At 37.9% G+C, this 17,013-nt stretch overlaps 1 protein-coding gene across 3 annotated transcripts in view; it reads right to left on the bottom strand.

Annotated features, from left to right (window-relative positions):
• The window catches only part of NETO2 (neuropilin and tolloid like 2), a 63,056-nt gene that overhangs the window by 28,808 nt on the left and 17,235 nt on the right, over positions 1 to 17,013 (bottom strand). For 2 of the 3 annotated variants that reach the window (XM_021094240.1, XM_005664460.3), the window contains exons 5-6: positions 13,720 to 13,764; positions 13,509 to 13,636 (exon numbers count right to left, since the gene is read on the bottom strand). In XM_021094240.1, the coding sequence (XP_020949899.1) occupies positions 13,509 to 13,636; positions 13,720 to 13,764 (173 nt within the window). The remainder of the gene's footprint in view (positions 1 to 13,508; positions 13,637 to 13,719; positions 13,765 to 17,013) is intronic. The other variant, XM_005664461.3, reaches the window with a different exon arrangement.

Genomic DNA, 17,013 nt, shown 5'->3' with positions numbered 1-17,013 from the left:
TTTTATGGTAATATCACTCTATACAGTCATCCTTCAGTATCGCTGGGGAATTGGTTTCACAAAGGATTTGCTCTAGGTATCAAAACCTACAGATGCTCAAGTCTCTTAGTTGGCCCTCCATATTTGTGGTTCTGCATCTACAGATTCAACCAACTGTGGATTGTTCAGTCCTGTAGTATTTACTGAAAAAGTGGACCCATGCAGTTCAATTCCGTGTACAGTTGACCCTTGAACAACATAGGTTTGAACTGTGCAGCAGGTCCACTTACATGGATTTTTTTCAATAAATATGTACTGCAGTACTATGGTCCACTGTTGGTTGAATCTGAGGATGCAGAACCTTGGATACACAGTGCTGACTGTAAAGTTATACTCAGAACTTCAACTGCAAGTGGGTTGGCAGCTCTAGCCCCTGTGCTGTTCAAGGGTCAACTAACTCTACAACTAAAGTCTCCTATGTTCCCATATCTTTCTGACATATGCTGAGTATGATTTTTATAATTCCTTATGCACATTAAAAAAAATTATGGCCACACCTGCAGCACATGGAAGTTCTCAGGCCAGGGACTGAATCTGAGCCACAGCTTTGACCTACGCAGAACCCTTTACCCCACTGTGCTGGGTCGGGGCTTGACCCTACACCTCTGTAGCGACCCGAGCCACTGCAGTCAGATTCTTAACCCAGCGTACCACAGGGGGAATGCCTCTGTGCACAATTTTTGGATTTTGAAATTTATGTATCTATGAAAGTATATAGTATTGTTTTGTCTATTTTGAAATCTTTTTTTTTTTTTTTTTTTTTCCATTTCTAGGGCCGCTCCCGCAGCATATGAAGGTTCCCAGGCTAGGGGTCTAATCGGAGCTGTAGCCACCGGCCTACACCACAGCCACAGCAATGCGGGATCCGAGCCACGTCTGTGACCTACACCACAGCTCACGGCAATGCCGGATCCTTAACCCACTGAGCGAGGCCAGGGATCGAACCTGCAATCTCATGGTTCCTAGTCGGATTCACTAACCACTGAGCCACGATGGGAATTCCTATTTTGAAATCTTGTATCAATTGTGGAACTAAGTCACTCTCCATTTTCCTTTGGGAGACTTAGTTTGTCACCACTTTTAAAAACATTAAATACTGCCGTAAATATTATAGTCTCATTATGCTCGCCTATGATGAGTGTCTGGGTAGATACCTAGAAGCGTGGCTGCTGTGTTGCAGGACACGACCCCTTTCTGCTTGACCAGAGGATGCCAAGTGGCTTTGCCAAGTGGTTGTAGCAGTTGATCCTTCCAGAGGGAGGGAGGAGCGTTTCCACTCCTCAGTCCTTACTGACACTCTGTCACACCAAGACATTCTGCCAGGCCTCAAGTAATACATAATAAAATTTCTCTGGCAAATGCAGAGTCACGTTGACAGCCATCACAATCAAGAGCAGCTCTATCGCCTCCAAATTCTCTCCTCGGCAAAGATCTTCAATCTTGATTTCTGGCAGCCAATGATCTTTTGCGGTGCTATAGTTCCACCTTTTCCAGAACTTCATGTAAATAACATCGCAGTATTCTAAGTCTGGGTTCTTTCAGTGAGCCCAGTGTATCAGAGGTTCTTCCATGCTGTTGCATGTACCAATAGTTTGTCTCTTGATTGACGAATAGACTTTACCACATCGATGCACCACAGTTTATTAACAACTAAAGAACATTTGGATGGTTTCCAGTTTTTGGTTATTATGGATAAAGCTGCTATAAACATTCACATTCGTGTTTTTTTTTTTTTTTTTTTTTTTTTTTTTAGGACAAAAATGTCTTTTTCCTGGGTATCAAGCCAGGAGACTGTTGCATCACATGGTAACTTTAGCGGAAACCATCAAGCTGTTTGTCAAAATGGCTATATCATTCTGCATTCGCACCAGGAGTGTCATTAGGTTCTCAGTTGCTCTATATAGATTTCCCACCACCTGGTATTGTCAGTTTTCAAAAACTAGTTATTTTAATAGAGGCATAGTGCTATATCACATTGTGGTTTTAATTTCTATTTTGAAATGTCAAAATCAAATTCTTTGGTGAAATCTATTCAAATCTTCCACCAATTTTTTCAATTTAATTTGATTTTTATTTTATATTATAGTTGATTTCCAATACTGTGTTAGTTTAAGGTGTAGAGCAAAGTGATTCACTTATACATATACATCCATTCTTTTTCATATATCATTTTTTTTCCCAACAAGGACCTATAGTACAGCACAGGGAACTCTAAATCAGTATTCTGTAACAACCTATGTGGGAACGAGTCTGCCCACTTTTAAATTGGGTAGTTTTCTTACTGTTGATTTTTTTGGTGTGTGGTGGGGCTGTGCTCATGGCATGAAGAAGTTCCCAGGCCAGGAATCCAACCTGTGTCACAGCAGTAACAGGAACCACAGTGGTGAAGATGCTGGATCTTTAACCCACTGTGCCACTAGGGACTCCCAAGTTTTGAGTTCTGGATTAAAGTTTTTTTTTTTTTTTTTTTCGGCTGTGCCTGTTTCCTGGGCCAGAGATTGAACCTGCACCATAGCAGCAACCCAAGCCACAGCAGTGACAATGCCAGATCCTTAACCCACTGGAGAAGTTTTTTGGCAGGTGTTTTAGAAATATTTCCTTCTAGTGTCTTTTCACTCAACAGTGTCTATCACAGAGAAAAAAATTTAATTTTAATGAAGTCCAATTTATAAGTTTTTATTTTATGGAATCTTCTTTGATGTTGTATCTAAGAATTCTTTCCCTAACCGAAAGTCAGATTTTCTATGTTTTCTTCTAAGAGTTTTATAATTTTATACTTGTGTTATGATCCAGTTTGAGTTTTTTGTGCAGGATATTAGGTATAAGTCAAGGTCTTTTCTTTTTTTTTTTTGAGCACATGGGTAACTCAATTGTTCCAGCACCATCTGCTGAAGACTAGACTCTCCTTTCTCCTTAAAATGACTTTGTATCCTTGTTTTTAAAAAAAATCAATAAGCCCTATTTGTTTGAATCCACTTCTGGACTTTGTTCTGTTACCCTATGCTTCTGTCAGTGCCACACTGTCTGGATTACGGAAGATGTAACATCCTGAAATCAGATGGTGAATCCTCCATCTTTGTTCTTTTTCAAAATTGTTTTGGTTCCTACAGTTTGTCCATATTTACAAATACTACCTGGGATTTTAATTTGACCCGTGTTTGTCTTTATAGATCAATTTCAGGAGAACTGTTTTTTTTTTTTTTTTTCTTTTTAGGGCCACCCGCATGGCATATGGAGGTTCCCAGGCTAGGGGTCAAACAGGAGCTACAGCTGCTGGCCTACAGTACAGCCACAGCAATGCCAGATCTGAGCAGCATCTTTGACCCACACTACAGCTCATGGCAATGCTGGATCCTTAACCTACTGAGTGAGGCCAGGGATGGAATCCTCATCCTTGTGGATCCTAGTCAGGTTTGTGAACCGCTGAGACATGAAGGGAACTCCCAATTTCATTTTTTTTTCTCTCTCTCTCTCTTTTTTTTTTTTTTTTTGTCTTTTTGCCATTTCTTAGGCCGCTCTTGCGGCATATGGAGGTTCCCAGGCTAGGGGTCGAATTGGAGCTGTAGCCGCTGGCCTACGCCAGAGCCACAGCAACGTGGGATCCGAGCCGTATCTTTGACCTACACCACACCTACACCACAGCTCACAGCAACGCTGGATCGTTAACCCACTGAGCAAGGGCAGGGATTGAACCCGCAACCTCATGGTTCCTAGTCGGATTTGTTAACCACCGTGTCACGATGGGAACTCTGGAACTCCCAATTTCAGAAGAACATCATTGAGTCCATCAACAGGCATATAGAGTATATCTCCATTTATTTAGGTCTTCTAAATTTTCTATCAGGGTTCTGCAAGTCTGCAGTTTATAGATGCTGCGCCTATTTCAGGGGTGGGGTGGAGAGAGTCTTCCTTTAAATGGTACTGCCACTTTCTTACTTTTGAACTCCATTCTTCAAATGTTGAACCAGCTAGTACAGTTGACCTTTGAATGACGTGGGAGTTAGGGATGCTGCCCTTCCTTGAAGTAAAAAACCCACATCTAACTATAGTCAGTCCTTGGTATCCTTGGTTCTGGATCTGTGGATTCAACCAAACTTGGATGGTGTAGTGGTATTTACCCTTGAAAAAAAATCCATGCATAAGTAGGCCAGCACAGTTCAAACTCATGTTGTTCAAGGGTCAACTGTATGTTAAAAAAATACAATTTATACTTGTCTATCGGTCTTTTATCTTGTAAACTTGTCAAACTCATTTATTTGTTCCAGAAGCTTTTTGAGGATGTATTTTATGTAACTTTTACGTAGGTAATTATGTAGTCTGCAAAAATAATTTTCTATCTGTATGCCATTCTGTACTCTCTACAGCTTCTACTATGGTGTTAAATGGCAGTTGCCATGTTGCTGATTTTGAGGGGAAAAAGTATTCAGGTTTTCAAGTATGGTATCAGCTATAGGTTTTGACAGACACCCTTTATCAGGTTACATAAGTTCTATTCTATTTTTACTTTTCTGATTTTTTTTTTTTATCATGACTGGGTGCTGATTTAACAAATTTAAGATAGTCACATGTTGATTTTTCAAATGCTGAACCAGCCTTACATTCCTGGGATAAATACTTGGTTGTGATTACTTAAGTGCATTATTATACTTTTTAAATATTGCTGAATTAGACTGACTAATATTTTAAGGATTTCTACATCTGTTTTCTGGAGTAACAATTCTGATACCAGTGCCAACATGTGAGTCTTTTTTTCCCCATACCACCAAGCAATTTTTCAAACATCAGCTGGGTGTCCTACAATTCAACTCACTTATGTCACTCTCTACCCAGAGACAGTTTCAGATTCCAAAAGCTGAGTGCTTACCCCCAAGAGGCTGGCCTCTTCAGATGCCAATCACAAGTCCAGGCTGTCACCTGTGCTTCTGACTGACCGGCTATAAATCTGAGGTTCCCAAGATCCTCTCCTTGGATTTATTTGTCAGAGTGGCTTACAGGATTCAGAAAACCAGTTTACTTACTAAATTACTGGTTACCCTGGTAATAAGCCTCCATCTTTAAGGGATTTCCAGAAGCCATCCCATTAACATAAACTCACTTGTGGTTGAAAGGGGCTTGTTATGAATAAGCAGGCACCTATTTTAACTTTATGACTCTGAAACATTTTCAGGAACTGAGGACAAAAGACCAAATATTATAACAAAAGATGTTCTCACTGCTCTTATAGTGCAGAAGATTCTAAAGGTTTTGTGGATTCTGTACCAGAAATGGAGATGAAGACCAAATACATGTATTTCTCATTATAAAGCAAAATATCATAGGGGAATAATGATCAATGGTTTCCTTATAACATCTTAAGTGTTTCCTTCTCTTGAATTTCTTCAAAGAGACTGTGAAGAATCGGCATTATTTCTTCCTTAAATGTTTGGTATAATTTATCAGTGTATCTATTTAGGCCTAGAGCTTTCTTTGTAAGGAGGTTTTTTAAACAACGAATTCAACTTATTCCATAAATATATGGCCAATCAGGTTACATATTTCTTCTTGGATGTGTTTGGGCAGCTTGTGGCTTTTAAGGAATTTTTGACCATTTCACCTGAGTCACCTGATTTGGGGGCACAGACCTCTCCAGTGTTTTATTATTGTCCCTTTTAATGTTGGAGAGGCTATAAAGATGTCCTCTCTTTTGCTTCTGGTGTTGGGAAATCATTTATATTTATCCAGATATTTACCATTTTTGTTTCCTTTCATTCATGAAATTCCAAGATTCCTTCCAGTACCATTTATCTTTTATTTAAAGAACCTCCTTCAGCATTTCTGCAGGCAATGAATTCTTTAGTTTTGTCTTCATTAGTGTATGTAACTTCTGCCTTCATTCCTGAAAGAATATTTTTGCTAGATATAAAATTCTGAAGTTCATTTTTTTTGGGGGGTGGTGTCTTTTTAGGGCCACACTGATGGCATATGGAGGTTCCCAGGCTAGGTGTTGAACCTGAGCTATAACTGCCAGGCTTCGCCACAGCCGTAGCAACTTGGGATCCGAGCTGTGTCTGCAACCACAGCTCACAGCAATGCTGGATCCTTAACCCACTGAGCTGAGGCCAGGGATTGAATCTGCAACCTCATGGTTCCTAGTAGCATTGGTTAACCACTGAGCCACGATGGGAACTCCCAGTTTTTTTTTTTCTTCCCAGCACTTTAAGGTTTTGGCTTTGATGATTTCTGAAGAGAAACGCACATTCAAACTGTTGGTCCTATATACAAAATGCATCGTTTTTTCCATCGGATCTCAAGGCTTTCAATTCTTCGGTTTTAAGTAGTTTGATTTGATGTGTGTAGGCTTTGTTTTTCATTTGTTTTTATCCTGTTTGGTGTTTGCTGAGCTTCTTGAATCTGTAAAATTATGTCTTTCACCAAATTTGGGGCATTTTTTTGCAATTACTTCTTCAGATATTTTTTCTGAAATGATCTCTTCCTCTTCTCCTGGGACTTAAGGACACGAATTCTAGGCCTTTTGAAATTGTCCCAAAGGTCCCTGAGGCTTTACTATAATTTGTTTTCAATCTTTTTTTCCCCCTCAATATTTCAGTTTAGTTTCTACTGAGTCATCTTCAAATTTATTGACTTTCTTCTATCATCTATCATCTCTATTCTCCTATTGGTTTATACAGTGAATTTTTTTTTTTTTAAGGTATGGTTTTCATTCTCAGTTTAAAACTTTTCACTTGGTTCTTTTTTATAATTTCTATTTCTGTTAAGATCTATCTTTCCACTCACTTCAGAAATGCTTAACTTTACCTCGTGTGACACAGTTATATTGTTACTTCAAAATCTTTGATAATTCCAACATTTGAGGCCTGGCAGTAGAGTTGGGATCTGTTGACCGTTTTCTTCCTTTAGAATGAATCACATATCCCTCCATTTTTATATTGGGGGTAACTTTAAAATTATATTCTGGGCATTTTGAATACAACATTGAGACTCTGAGTCCTGGTAAAAATCCACGGAAAACGTTGACTTCTGTTGTTTATCAGGAACCTTTCCAGTTGGGTTCAGATAACATACACTGTCTCTTTGTGTATGTTCCAGTGTTGGTTCCGTTTTTGAGAACTTTGCTATGTGTAGACTTGCCAGGGCATGTCTTACTCAGGCACTCGGACAGCGGTTCATACTGTAGTTTGGTCCTCAACACTTTTGCATGCTCCATTCATGTGCAGCTCAGGAGTAAGCCACACCTAGTGTCTTCCCTTCTCTAGCTCCCTGCTCGCCAAGACGTCCTTCTCGTTCTCTGGATAACCGTTCCTCTGGTGGCCAGAAAGGTAAGTTTTCCTTAGTTTTTAGTCTGCTGACCTATTCTGAGTTCTGAGGGACTAAGAAGAAAGAAAAAAGAAACAACAATGGGGATTCCCTCCATACTCTCCAGACATCACCTTAGCCTTTTCCAAGTTCCACCGGTTAAAGAGATGGGGTTTTGCTGTGACTGCTGCTGACCCTAGGCTGAGCTGGTAAAGGGGGGAAAACAAACCAAGGACTCCCCCATTTCCGTTTGTAAGGGACCTTTACTCACTGTTCTGGCTAGTGTGCTTTCTCTGAGCTTCTGCTGTCTGCACCTGCTATCAGTTTCATGAACCAGCCCCAGGAACACAATAGAAGGGAAAAAACGTTGAATTTCACCCCCTTTGGGGGCCTTTATTCAAGTTTTGACTTCCCTCCCAAACTTACTTTCTTTTTTTTTTTGTTTTTTTGCTATTTCTTAGGCTGCTCCCGCGGCATATGGAGATTCCCAGGCTAGGGGTCTAATCGGAGCCGTAGCCACCGGCCTATGCCAGAGCCACAGCAACGCGGGATCCGAGCTGCGTCTGCAACCTACACCACAGCTCACGGCAACACCGCCGGATCGTTAACCCACTGAGCAAGGGCAGGGACTGAACCCGAAACCTCATGATTCCTAGTCGGATTCGTTAACCACTGCGCCACGACGGGAACTCCCCAAACTTACTTTCTAATGGTTACTTTCAGAATCCTCAAGCAGTTGCTTTTTGTATTCTATTCAGAGCTTTCAGGTACAGTAACTTAAGAGAAATAAGCTGTAGTGGGCTTACTCTATCTTAGTTGATTCTGGAATGTAATAAAATTAATGAATTGTGTACTGTGTGTTTTCTCTTTGTAAATAAATTGTTTGCTAACCAAATGTTATAGAATTATACTCCTATATTTTCTTCTGTCAGTTTTAGTTTTGACATTTAAGAATGAATTTTATGTCCAATGTAAGACAGGGATTTCCTATTAATAGCCAATTGTTGTAGCATCAATTATCAATTATCATGCCCTTTGATCTGGCATGCTAAATATTTACTATATACCAAGCTCCCACACATGTGTAGTTCTACTTTTAGAGACTTTACCCAGTGACAAAGAGAGAATGCTCTCTTTTTCTCACCTTGCTGCGCTGACTACCACCAAATAAAATACTGAGAACTGACATAAGTTTAAAGGAAATGATTTTAAGGTCTCACCATTAATTACATTTGCTTTAGGATTTTAGTGGATATTCTTCATCATAGTGAAGATGTGTCCCTATGCTGAAATTACTGAGATTGTCATTTATCAATAGGTTTTAGGTTTTATTGAGTATTTTTTCTGCATCTACTGATGTACCTGGACTTTTTCCTTTAATGTATCAATATGGTAAACTACATCATTTGATTTTCTCACATTAAACTGTCCAAGAATTCCTAGGATAAACCCATTTTGGTCATGATTTCTTAAAAAAAAAAACAAAAAACACTGTTAGGTTTAGGAAACTTGTTGTTCATTATTGCTTAGTTTTTTGGGTCTTTCTTCCCCCTCCATTTTATAAATAATTCTCTGGTTTAAAATCCTTTCACACTATATACTTAGTTTTGATACAATGGGCTGAGGAATGGTTTTTCTTTTTCAGTTTTCTGAAACAATCTATATCACATGTTCCTTGAGTATTTAGTAAAATCTAATTTGGAAGTTTTTCTGTTAAACTTAAGTACAAAGTCAATTTTGTTAATCTGGTACACATTTATTCAGGTTTTCTACTTCTTCAATTCAATTTTGGTAAATTATATGTATATGTGTAAATACATATGCACACATATACATCATATATTTCAGGAAATTGTCCATTTAGACTATTTACAAATTTATTAGCAAAGAACAGTCTAAAACACTTTGATTATGGAAAATTTCAAACAAGCAAAAGTAGACAAAATAGAATCATAAATTCCCATCCCCTACCTTTAGCTTTATTTATACCTCTCCCCATTTCTACTTCTTCCATATTATTTTGAGACAAATTCCGGAAGTATCATTTCACATGTAAACAGATCCATATGTGTTATTAAAAACCATTTAAAATAATCTCATACTATTATCACTCGAAACAAATGTCATTTTTTAATATCAAACACCAGTCAGTGTTCAGACACCTGTCTCTTAATGTTCCCCTCCTTGTATAGTCTGAATCCGCAAGTTCATTTGATTTTTTTTTTTTGTCTTCTTAGGGCTGCACCCTCAGCATACGGAGGTTCCCAGGCTAGCTGTCGCATCAGAGCTGTAGCTGCTGGCCTACACAGCAGCTCAGGATCCAAGCCACGTCTGTGACCTACACCGCAGCTCAAAGCAATGCTGGATCCTTAACCCACTGAGCGAGGCCAGGGATCGAATCCATGTCCTCATGGATACTAGTCGGGTTCGTTAACCGCTGAGCCACCACGGGAATTCTGACTTACATTTTTTAAATCTCTAGGTTCCCCTGCTGGTTTTCTTTTTCCTTTTGTAATTAATTTATTTACTGAAGAAATGCTCAGTTTTCCCCCTTTTCTTCAGGTCTTCTTTATAGTTTGTCTTATAATAGTTTTTAATCTTAGCTGTAGTTGATGTATGACTTTTTCCACTTCTGATTTTTTTCCTATATCAATCTTGCCAAAGTTATGCCTGTTATTATTATTGTTTTACCAAGGGCCAGCTTTTGGTTTTGTTGACTCTTTCTTTTTGTAAAGTTTTTTTGTTTTTTTTTGTTTAGGGCCACACCCGTGGCATATGGAAACTCCCTGGCTAAGAGTCCATTTGGAACTGCAGCTGCTGGCCTATACAACAGCCACATCAACACCTGATCCAAGGTGCTTCTGCGACCTATGCCACAGCTTTAGGCAACAAGGGATCCTTAACCTACCAAATGGGGCCAGGGATCAAACCTGTGTCCCCATGGATACTATGTGGGTTTGTTACTGCTGAGCCACAATGGGAACTCCTTTTTGTAAAGTTTTAATTTCATTTACTTCTGTTCTTTTATTATTACACTTTCTTGGGTATTTTTTTTTGTCATTTTTTTAACTTCTTGAGTTGAATCTTAGCTCATTAAATTTAAAGTTTTTCTTCTTCTAAAGGAAGCATTTATGGTCATAAATTCCCTTGAAATACTTTCTTTTTTCTCCTTTTTCATCCGCCCCTGCAGCATATGGAAGTTCCTGGGCCAGGGATCAAATTGGAGCTGGAGCTGCAACCTACGCCACACCCACTGAACCGGGCCAGGGATCAAACCAGCACCTCCAGAGACAAGCCAGATCATCAACTGACCGTGCCACAGCAGGAACTCTTCCCTCAAAGTATCGCACAAGTTTTGAAATGTAGTATTTTCACTACTGCTGAGTTTTAAATCTGTTCAAATTTCTACCCTGATTTCTTCTGTGACCTATTAATAATTACTAGGTGGTATATTATTAAATTTCCAAACATATGGGGTTTTAAAGTTATTCTGATTGCTGGTTCCTAATTGAATTGCATTTTGGTCAGAGGATGCTCTGAATGATACTAAGCACTAGTATGTATGTCAGACCTCCTTTTTCTAAAAGTGTATGGATCAGTTTCCATAAATGTCTCATGCATGCTTATAGAGAATGCACATTCTCTGGATGTTTCAGAGCCAAGATACCATGCTCCATTAGGCACACTGTGTTCTTCAACTCTTCTAAGCCTTGCTAATTTTTCTGCATGCTTAATTACGAGAGGTGGAAAAAATTGCACACTGTAATTGTGGATTTGTCAGTTTCCCCCAGAATCGTCAATTCGTGTTTTGTACATTTTGAGGCTACATTAATACATAAAATTTTAAATATATCTTTCTTGTGAATTAGTGACCATATTGATTTCAATTTTAGTAGCTGTATCAGTTCTTTTGGTATTTGTCTGGTATTTCTTTCTTATTTTTATGTTTTCAAAAATTTCCATAGTTAACCTAAAACAGGAAATGTTTGGGTTTTAGCCATAGCATTTTTTCCCCCCAGAAATACCTTTTGTCCTCATCTTTGAATGGATAGTTTAGTTGAATATGGAATTTCTGAATTTTAGGTTGCCAGTTACTTATTTTTTTCTTAGAACTTTGAAGACATTATTATTTTTTGGCTTTTATTTTGCTATTGATTATTCTGATATTGTTTTTTCTCTCTGTTTCTTTAAAAGATATTCTGGGTTGCCCAGTATAACTGTATGTCAATTAAAATGTTTTTTTCCCTTGCTTTAGGGGTCTCTTTCTGTCAAAGTTTTTGTGAACTCTTGAAACTTCCTTAATAAATTGCCAGTGTCCCCTATTCTCAAGCTACTTTCTGGGTAATTTTCTCAAATCTACCTTTCGACACTATACATTTTACTTCAGGAAGTTCTATTTGGTTATTTTTTAAAGTGCACTTCGTCCTTTTTCTTTCTCATCTTTTTGAGTCCTTCTTTTTTTTTTTTTATTTTTTAGAGTCCTTCTTGTAAGATGTTTAAAACACTTTAGTTCTTGCAGATCCAAGAAACTTCCTGCTGTTATGCCTGCTCACTCACTCGTGGTGGGTCGTTCACCTATGTGTTTTCTAATTCGGGGTTGTGAGCTTACCCTTAGCAATGTCTTATCTATGGCAATCCTGTACTCTCCATGGTTATTTTGTATTTATTTTTGCCAGGTATTCTCAAAGGGTTTGATAAGCCCAGGATATATTGTTAAGTTGGGGGCTAAGAGGTTCCAGAGTTGAGTATGGAATGTAAATTCACATTCCAAACTATTAATAAAGACAGTTCTGGGTATAAAGTGTTAGGGGAGAACTCAGCCTCACCCCTATCCTGAGGCTGAGCCCAGAAAGACAAGCGTCTTTGTTACGTATCTGCACTAGTGGAAGATTTCTAATCTACCATCTCATGGCACTTATCTCCCTTTGATGGTTCCAGCTTTATGTGAAGGCTCTCACAAAGGCCACATGAACCCTAGGCCTTTTATTACTGTCGCAGGATGGATATTAACACCAAGCTCCTGGCATATCTACTCTGGGTAGGCACTGGTTACTGAAATCAGCAAGAGCCATCTATACCATCTATTTCAGTTTTTAGCTTCCTGCTCTGGTTTATACTTCTCTCTTTTCATTTCTCATCCGTAAGAATTACCTTCTTTTTTGGAACTTATCGATGCTTTTAAAAGGATGTCTGTTATATTTTATCCAAGGTGTTTTATAATAGGCTTGCAGGTTATCTAATCCAACATATTACCAGTAACTCTAAATTTGACTTTCCTATTTCTTTAAAAGGTTTGTTCTCCTACCCTCACTCTTTCTCTTTTTACATATATACACAATAAATATAACTTTAACTGTTACTATTCCTAGAAATACAAATTAAAAGCAAAAAGCAAAAGTAGTTAGCACCCAGTCTCAATCTGTCTGAGTTATTTAAAAACATCCTTCCTTGTGGTACTTTCCAATAAAACTCTCCATGATTAGCAGAGCATGGTAAGAATAAGAACTAAGACTCAATGTACTTGTGCTTTGGTTTCTGACACTCTTATAACCAACTCTGAGACCTTCGACAACACATCTTAACCTCTCGTTGCCTATTTTACCTCCTCATGAAGGTGTTTATGCATCTACAATCACACTGATCAATACTCACACCCTCCAATTAGGAATATACTTTTTTTTTTTTTTTTTTTTTTGCTTTTTAGGGCCGCACCCAAGGGCATATGGAGGCTTCCGGGCAAGGGGTCCAATCAGAGCTACAGCCACCAGCCACAGCCACGCTAGATCTGAGCCGCATCTGTGACCTACACCACAGCTCATGGCAACGACAGATCCTTAACTCACTGATGAGGCCAGGGATCAAACCTGCAACCTCATGGTTCCTAGTCGGATTCGCTTCCACTGTGCCACAACAGGAACTCCTAAAAATCTTAAAATTCTTAAAAGAGGACTCTTAATATATACGTGAGAGTCCCAACGTTTATATTATAGTTTATTTAACTATAACAATGGTGGGATGTTAAGACGTGTTTGACAATGTGACTGAAAAAATATTTTTTTGTAAGTTGTAACGTCAGTTTGGATAATCAGTAAGTATCTGCATGAACCAAAATAATACATTATACAAATCACATCTCATTATGTTCCTCTCTGAAGTGATTGCATACATAGTAATACCTTAGCTTTTGGAGTAGCTTTAATCGTCCATATGCAATCAACTGCTTGGCCAGGTTTTGTTTTTTCTTCTTGTTCTACCTGACTAGAACGCACTATTCCATCAGCTCCTGACAGCTCAAACTGGCAATCTAGAAAGAACAGATGAATGATGTTCAAAGGAAAATAAGACTGATCAAAGATGCCATGAGGAAAAAGAGGTAATATACTAAACCTGGGATGGGATTTAAAATACCTCCTAAGTAAGTAAAATCTGGATCTGTAACAGAGAAAAAAAAAGAAAGTCAATGGCACTGAGTTACTTTCAGGTTTAATGTTTTAAGTCACATCTAATGTTACATTTAATAGCAAAGCAAGAGAAAGTTTTCCCTGGTTATTTATGAATATATTCGGGTGCTCACTTAAAGCATCAATGTTTTCAAAATGATACTAGTTATACTTTTTAATCTCATCACAAATTGATAACTTATTTATGCTACCTGAGAACTCACAACAGCAGTGGTTAGTCCACTGATGGATCCATAAACAAAATGTAGTATATATATAATACAATGAAATATTATTCAGCCTTAAAAAGGAATGAAATTCTGACATACAGTACAACATGGATGAGCCTTGAAACATTCTAAGTGAAATGAGTCAGATAGTTAACGATAAGTATTACATGATTCCACTTATTGAGGTTGTTAGATTAGTCTAATTCATAGGGACTGTTTTCATGGGGCTGTAGGGAGTGGGGAAGTGGGGAATTAAGTGTTGTCATGGACAGAGATTCAGCATGGGGTAATAAAAAAGTTCTGGAAAGGGGCAGTGGTTACGGTTGCACAACATTGTAAATATACTTAATGCCACTGACTTGACCACTTAAAAGGATTAAAATGGTGAACTTTATGTTAAATACAATTTACCCTCTATCCCACACAGAGCAGCAGCTAGTGAGCTGTTTATCTACAATGGCAGGAAAAAGAAAGAGGACTAGATGACATATAGGATATTCTGCCCTGTGAAATAGCTCATAGAAGACTGAGAACCAATAGTTTTTATCAAAATAACTGATTTAATTCAATTGGCCAGGTATTTGATTTTTATTAGCTAACTCACTTAAGTAATCAGTACTTTAGTATCAAAAAGACATTACAGGAATTCATTTGCGGAACAACGGGTTAAAGGATCCAGTGTTGTCACTGCGGTGGCTTGGGTTGCTGCTGTGGCACAGGTTTGACCTCTGGCCAGGCAAGTTCCATGTGCCATGGGCATGGCCCAAAAAACCCCCTAAAACAAAAAAACAACCCCCTCCAATTACAAAGTCTTATATAGGAGTCAGATCTTTGCACACAAATTTACACTATTTGAAAGAAAAAAAAAATCTTAATCATTTGAATAATGCTTTTAAAAATATTTTTAAAAAACAAAGTCGGGGAAGTTTATATGTAACGATATTTTGAAGAAAAGCAGCTCTTTTTCTTCTATTAGTTTTATGTATCATGAGAGCAACTTTATATGGCTTATGGTTAAACTATAGACAAATGATAATAAAATGCTTAGGATTTCTACACCATATTGTCTTACATTTGCATTTTTTAGTACTTCAGAGTTTCTAAAGGCCTTATGTTTAATATTATGCTAATAACAATACATCAAGATTATGTAATATTCCATTTTATCGATGAGGAAACTGAATCAGAAAAGGTTATGACTTGTTTTAGGTCATATAATGACAAACTAAGGACTAGGTCCCAATTATCTAGACAATTTTTCTTACTCTATAATGATACCTTTATGTGGATGAGGGTACCACAATTTTTACCACTAAAAGAAATAAAACAATGTCGAAATAAATAGGCAATTAATAATTAGCTAAATTATAGCTGTGTCTAGTTATTTAAAGTCATATTTATAAAATAAATTTTGCCTAAGAATTTGTAAGTATGGAAGAAGCTAACTAACAGTGATGAGAAATTAGAATCTTTTAAATAAGTGAAACTCTCTTAGCTAAGGGTGGTATTTGTTGAGGCAGAGCCTCTTAATGGACTGCTACTTCCTGGAAGTAAGTGGGATAATTCTGAAAAGTTTAGTGCAATAATGACAATATCTTAGAATTCTAGCCTACATATGAAAAAATTCCGATTCATTTGCCAGAAAGTTCCTATTACTTTTTACTCCAATACTGTTTAAGATTTAGATTTCTCTTTGACAATTTTCTGTAAAGTTGCTCAAGTGTTGTTACTCCCTTTGATTTAGGAAGGTTGGGGTTTAACTTATTAAATCAAAAAAGAAGAGTGTCTGTGATGTATTCTAAATTAAACTAAGTAAGGATTCAGAGAAAATTTAGACTAACCCTTTTTACATTCTGGCAGGTGATATATATCTGAACTTACAAATTAAGTTTTTTTAGACACTGGCTTACACTTAAAAAAAAATTCTTTTTGTTGTAGTAAAATACATTACCCAATATTCTACCCTTTTACCCATTTTAGCTGCACAATTCAGTAGCATTAAGTACATTCACAATGCTGAGCAACCATCGCCCTTATCTATTTAAGTGAAAATTAAAGAAAAATTTTAATATGATCCAGCAACTGTACCCCACAGTACTTAGCTAAATGAGTTAAAAACCCGTCTACACAAAAACCTCCATACGGATGTCTACAGCAGGTTTATCTGTGGTTGCTAAAACTTGGAAGCAGCCAAGACATCCTTCAAGAGAATGGATAAACAATGAAATATTATTTAGTGCTAAAAAGAAACAAGCTATCAAGCCATGAAAAAACATGGAGGAAGCTTAAATACATCTTACTAAGTGAAAGAAACCAATCTGAAAAGGCTACAGACTGTATGATTCCAACTATACGATATTTCGGAAAGGGCAAAACCATAGAGACAGTAAAAAGATCAGTGCTGCCAGAAGCTGGGGAGAGAGGGATGAAGAGATGCGGCACAGAAGGGGGGGTGAGGATGGGGTGGGGATGAGGTCCATGGAAATACTCTATCTGATACTATAATGGTGGACATACATCATGACACATTTGTCCAACCAAAAGGATGTGGGACACTGAAAGTGAACCCTCATGTAAACTATGGACTTGGGGTGATACTGTTGTGCCAGTGCAGGTTCATCACGTGTAATGAATGTACCCCTGGTGCAGGATGTTGATTCTGGAGGTAGCTCTGAGGAGCAGGAGGTTTATGGTAACTCTATACTTTCTGCTCAGTTTTGTTATGAACCTAAAACTGTTCTAAAAAAAAATAAATTTTATTTTTGGAAAATGTTATCATTTTGGCATTGACAACACAAATACTTAAAAATTCCAACAGGAGTTCCTGTTGTAGCTCAGCAGGTTATGAACCCAACTGGTATCCATGAGGATCTGGGTTTGATCCCTGGCCTTGCTCAGTGGGTTAAGGATCTGGCATTGCCGTGAGCTGTGGTATAGGTTGCATATGTGGCTTGGATCCTGCATTGCTGTGGCTGTGGTGTAGGCCAGCAGCTGCAGCTCTGCTTCGACCC

Source organism: Sus scrofa, chromosome 6, assembly GCF_000003025.6.
Source record: "Sus scrofa isolate TJ Tabasco breed Duroc chromosome 6, Sscrofa11.1, whole genome shotgun sequence".
NCBI lineage: Eukaryota > Metazoa > Chordata > Mammalia > Artiodactyla > Suidae > Sus > Sus scrofa.
This window is presented reverse-complemented; position numbering and strand designations above follow the sequence as displayed.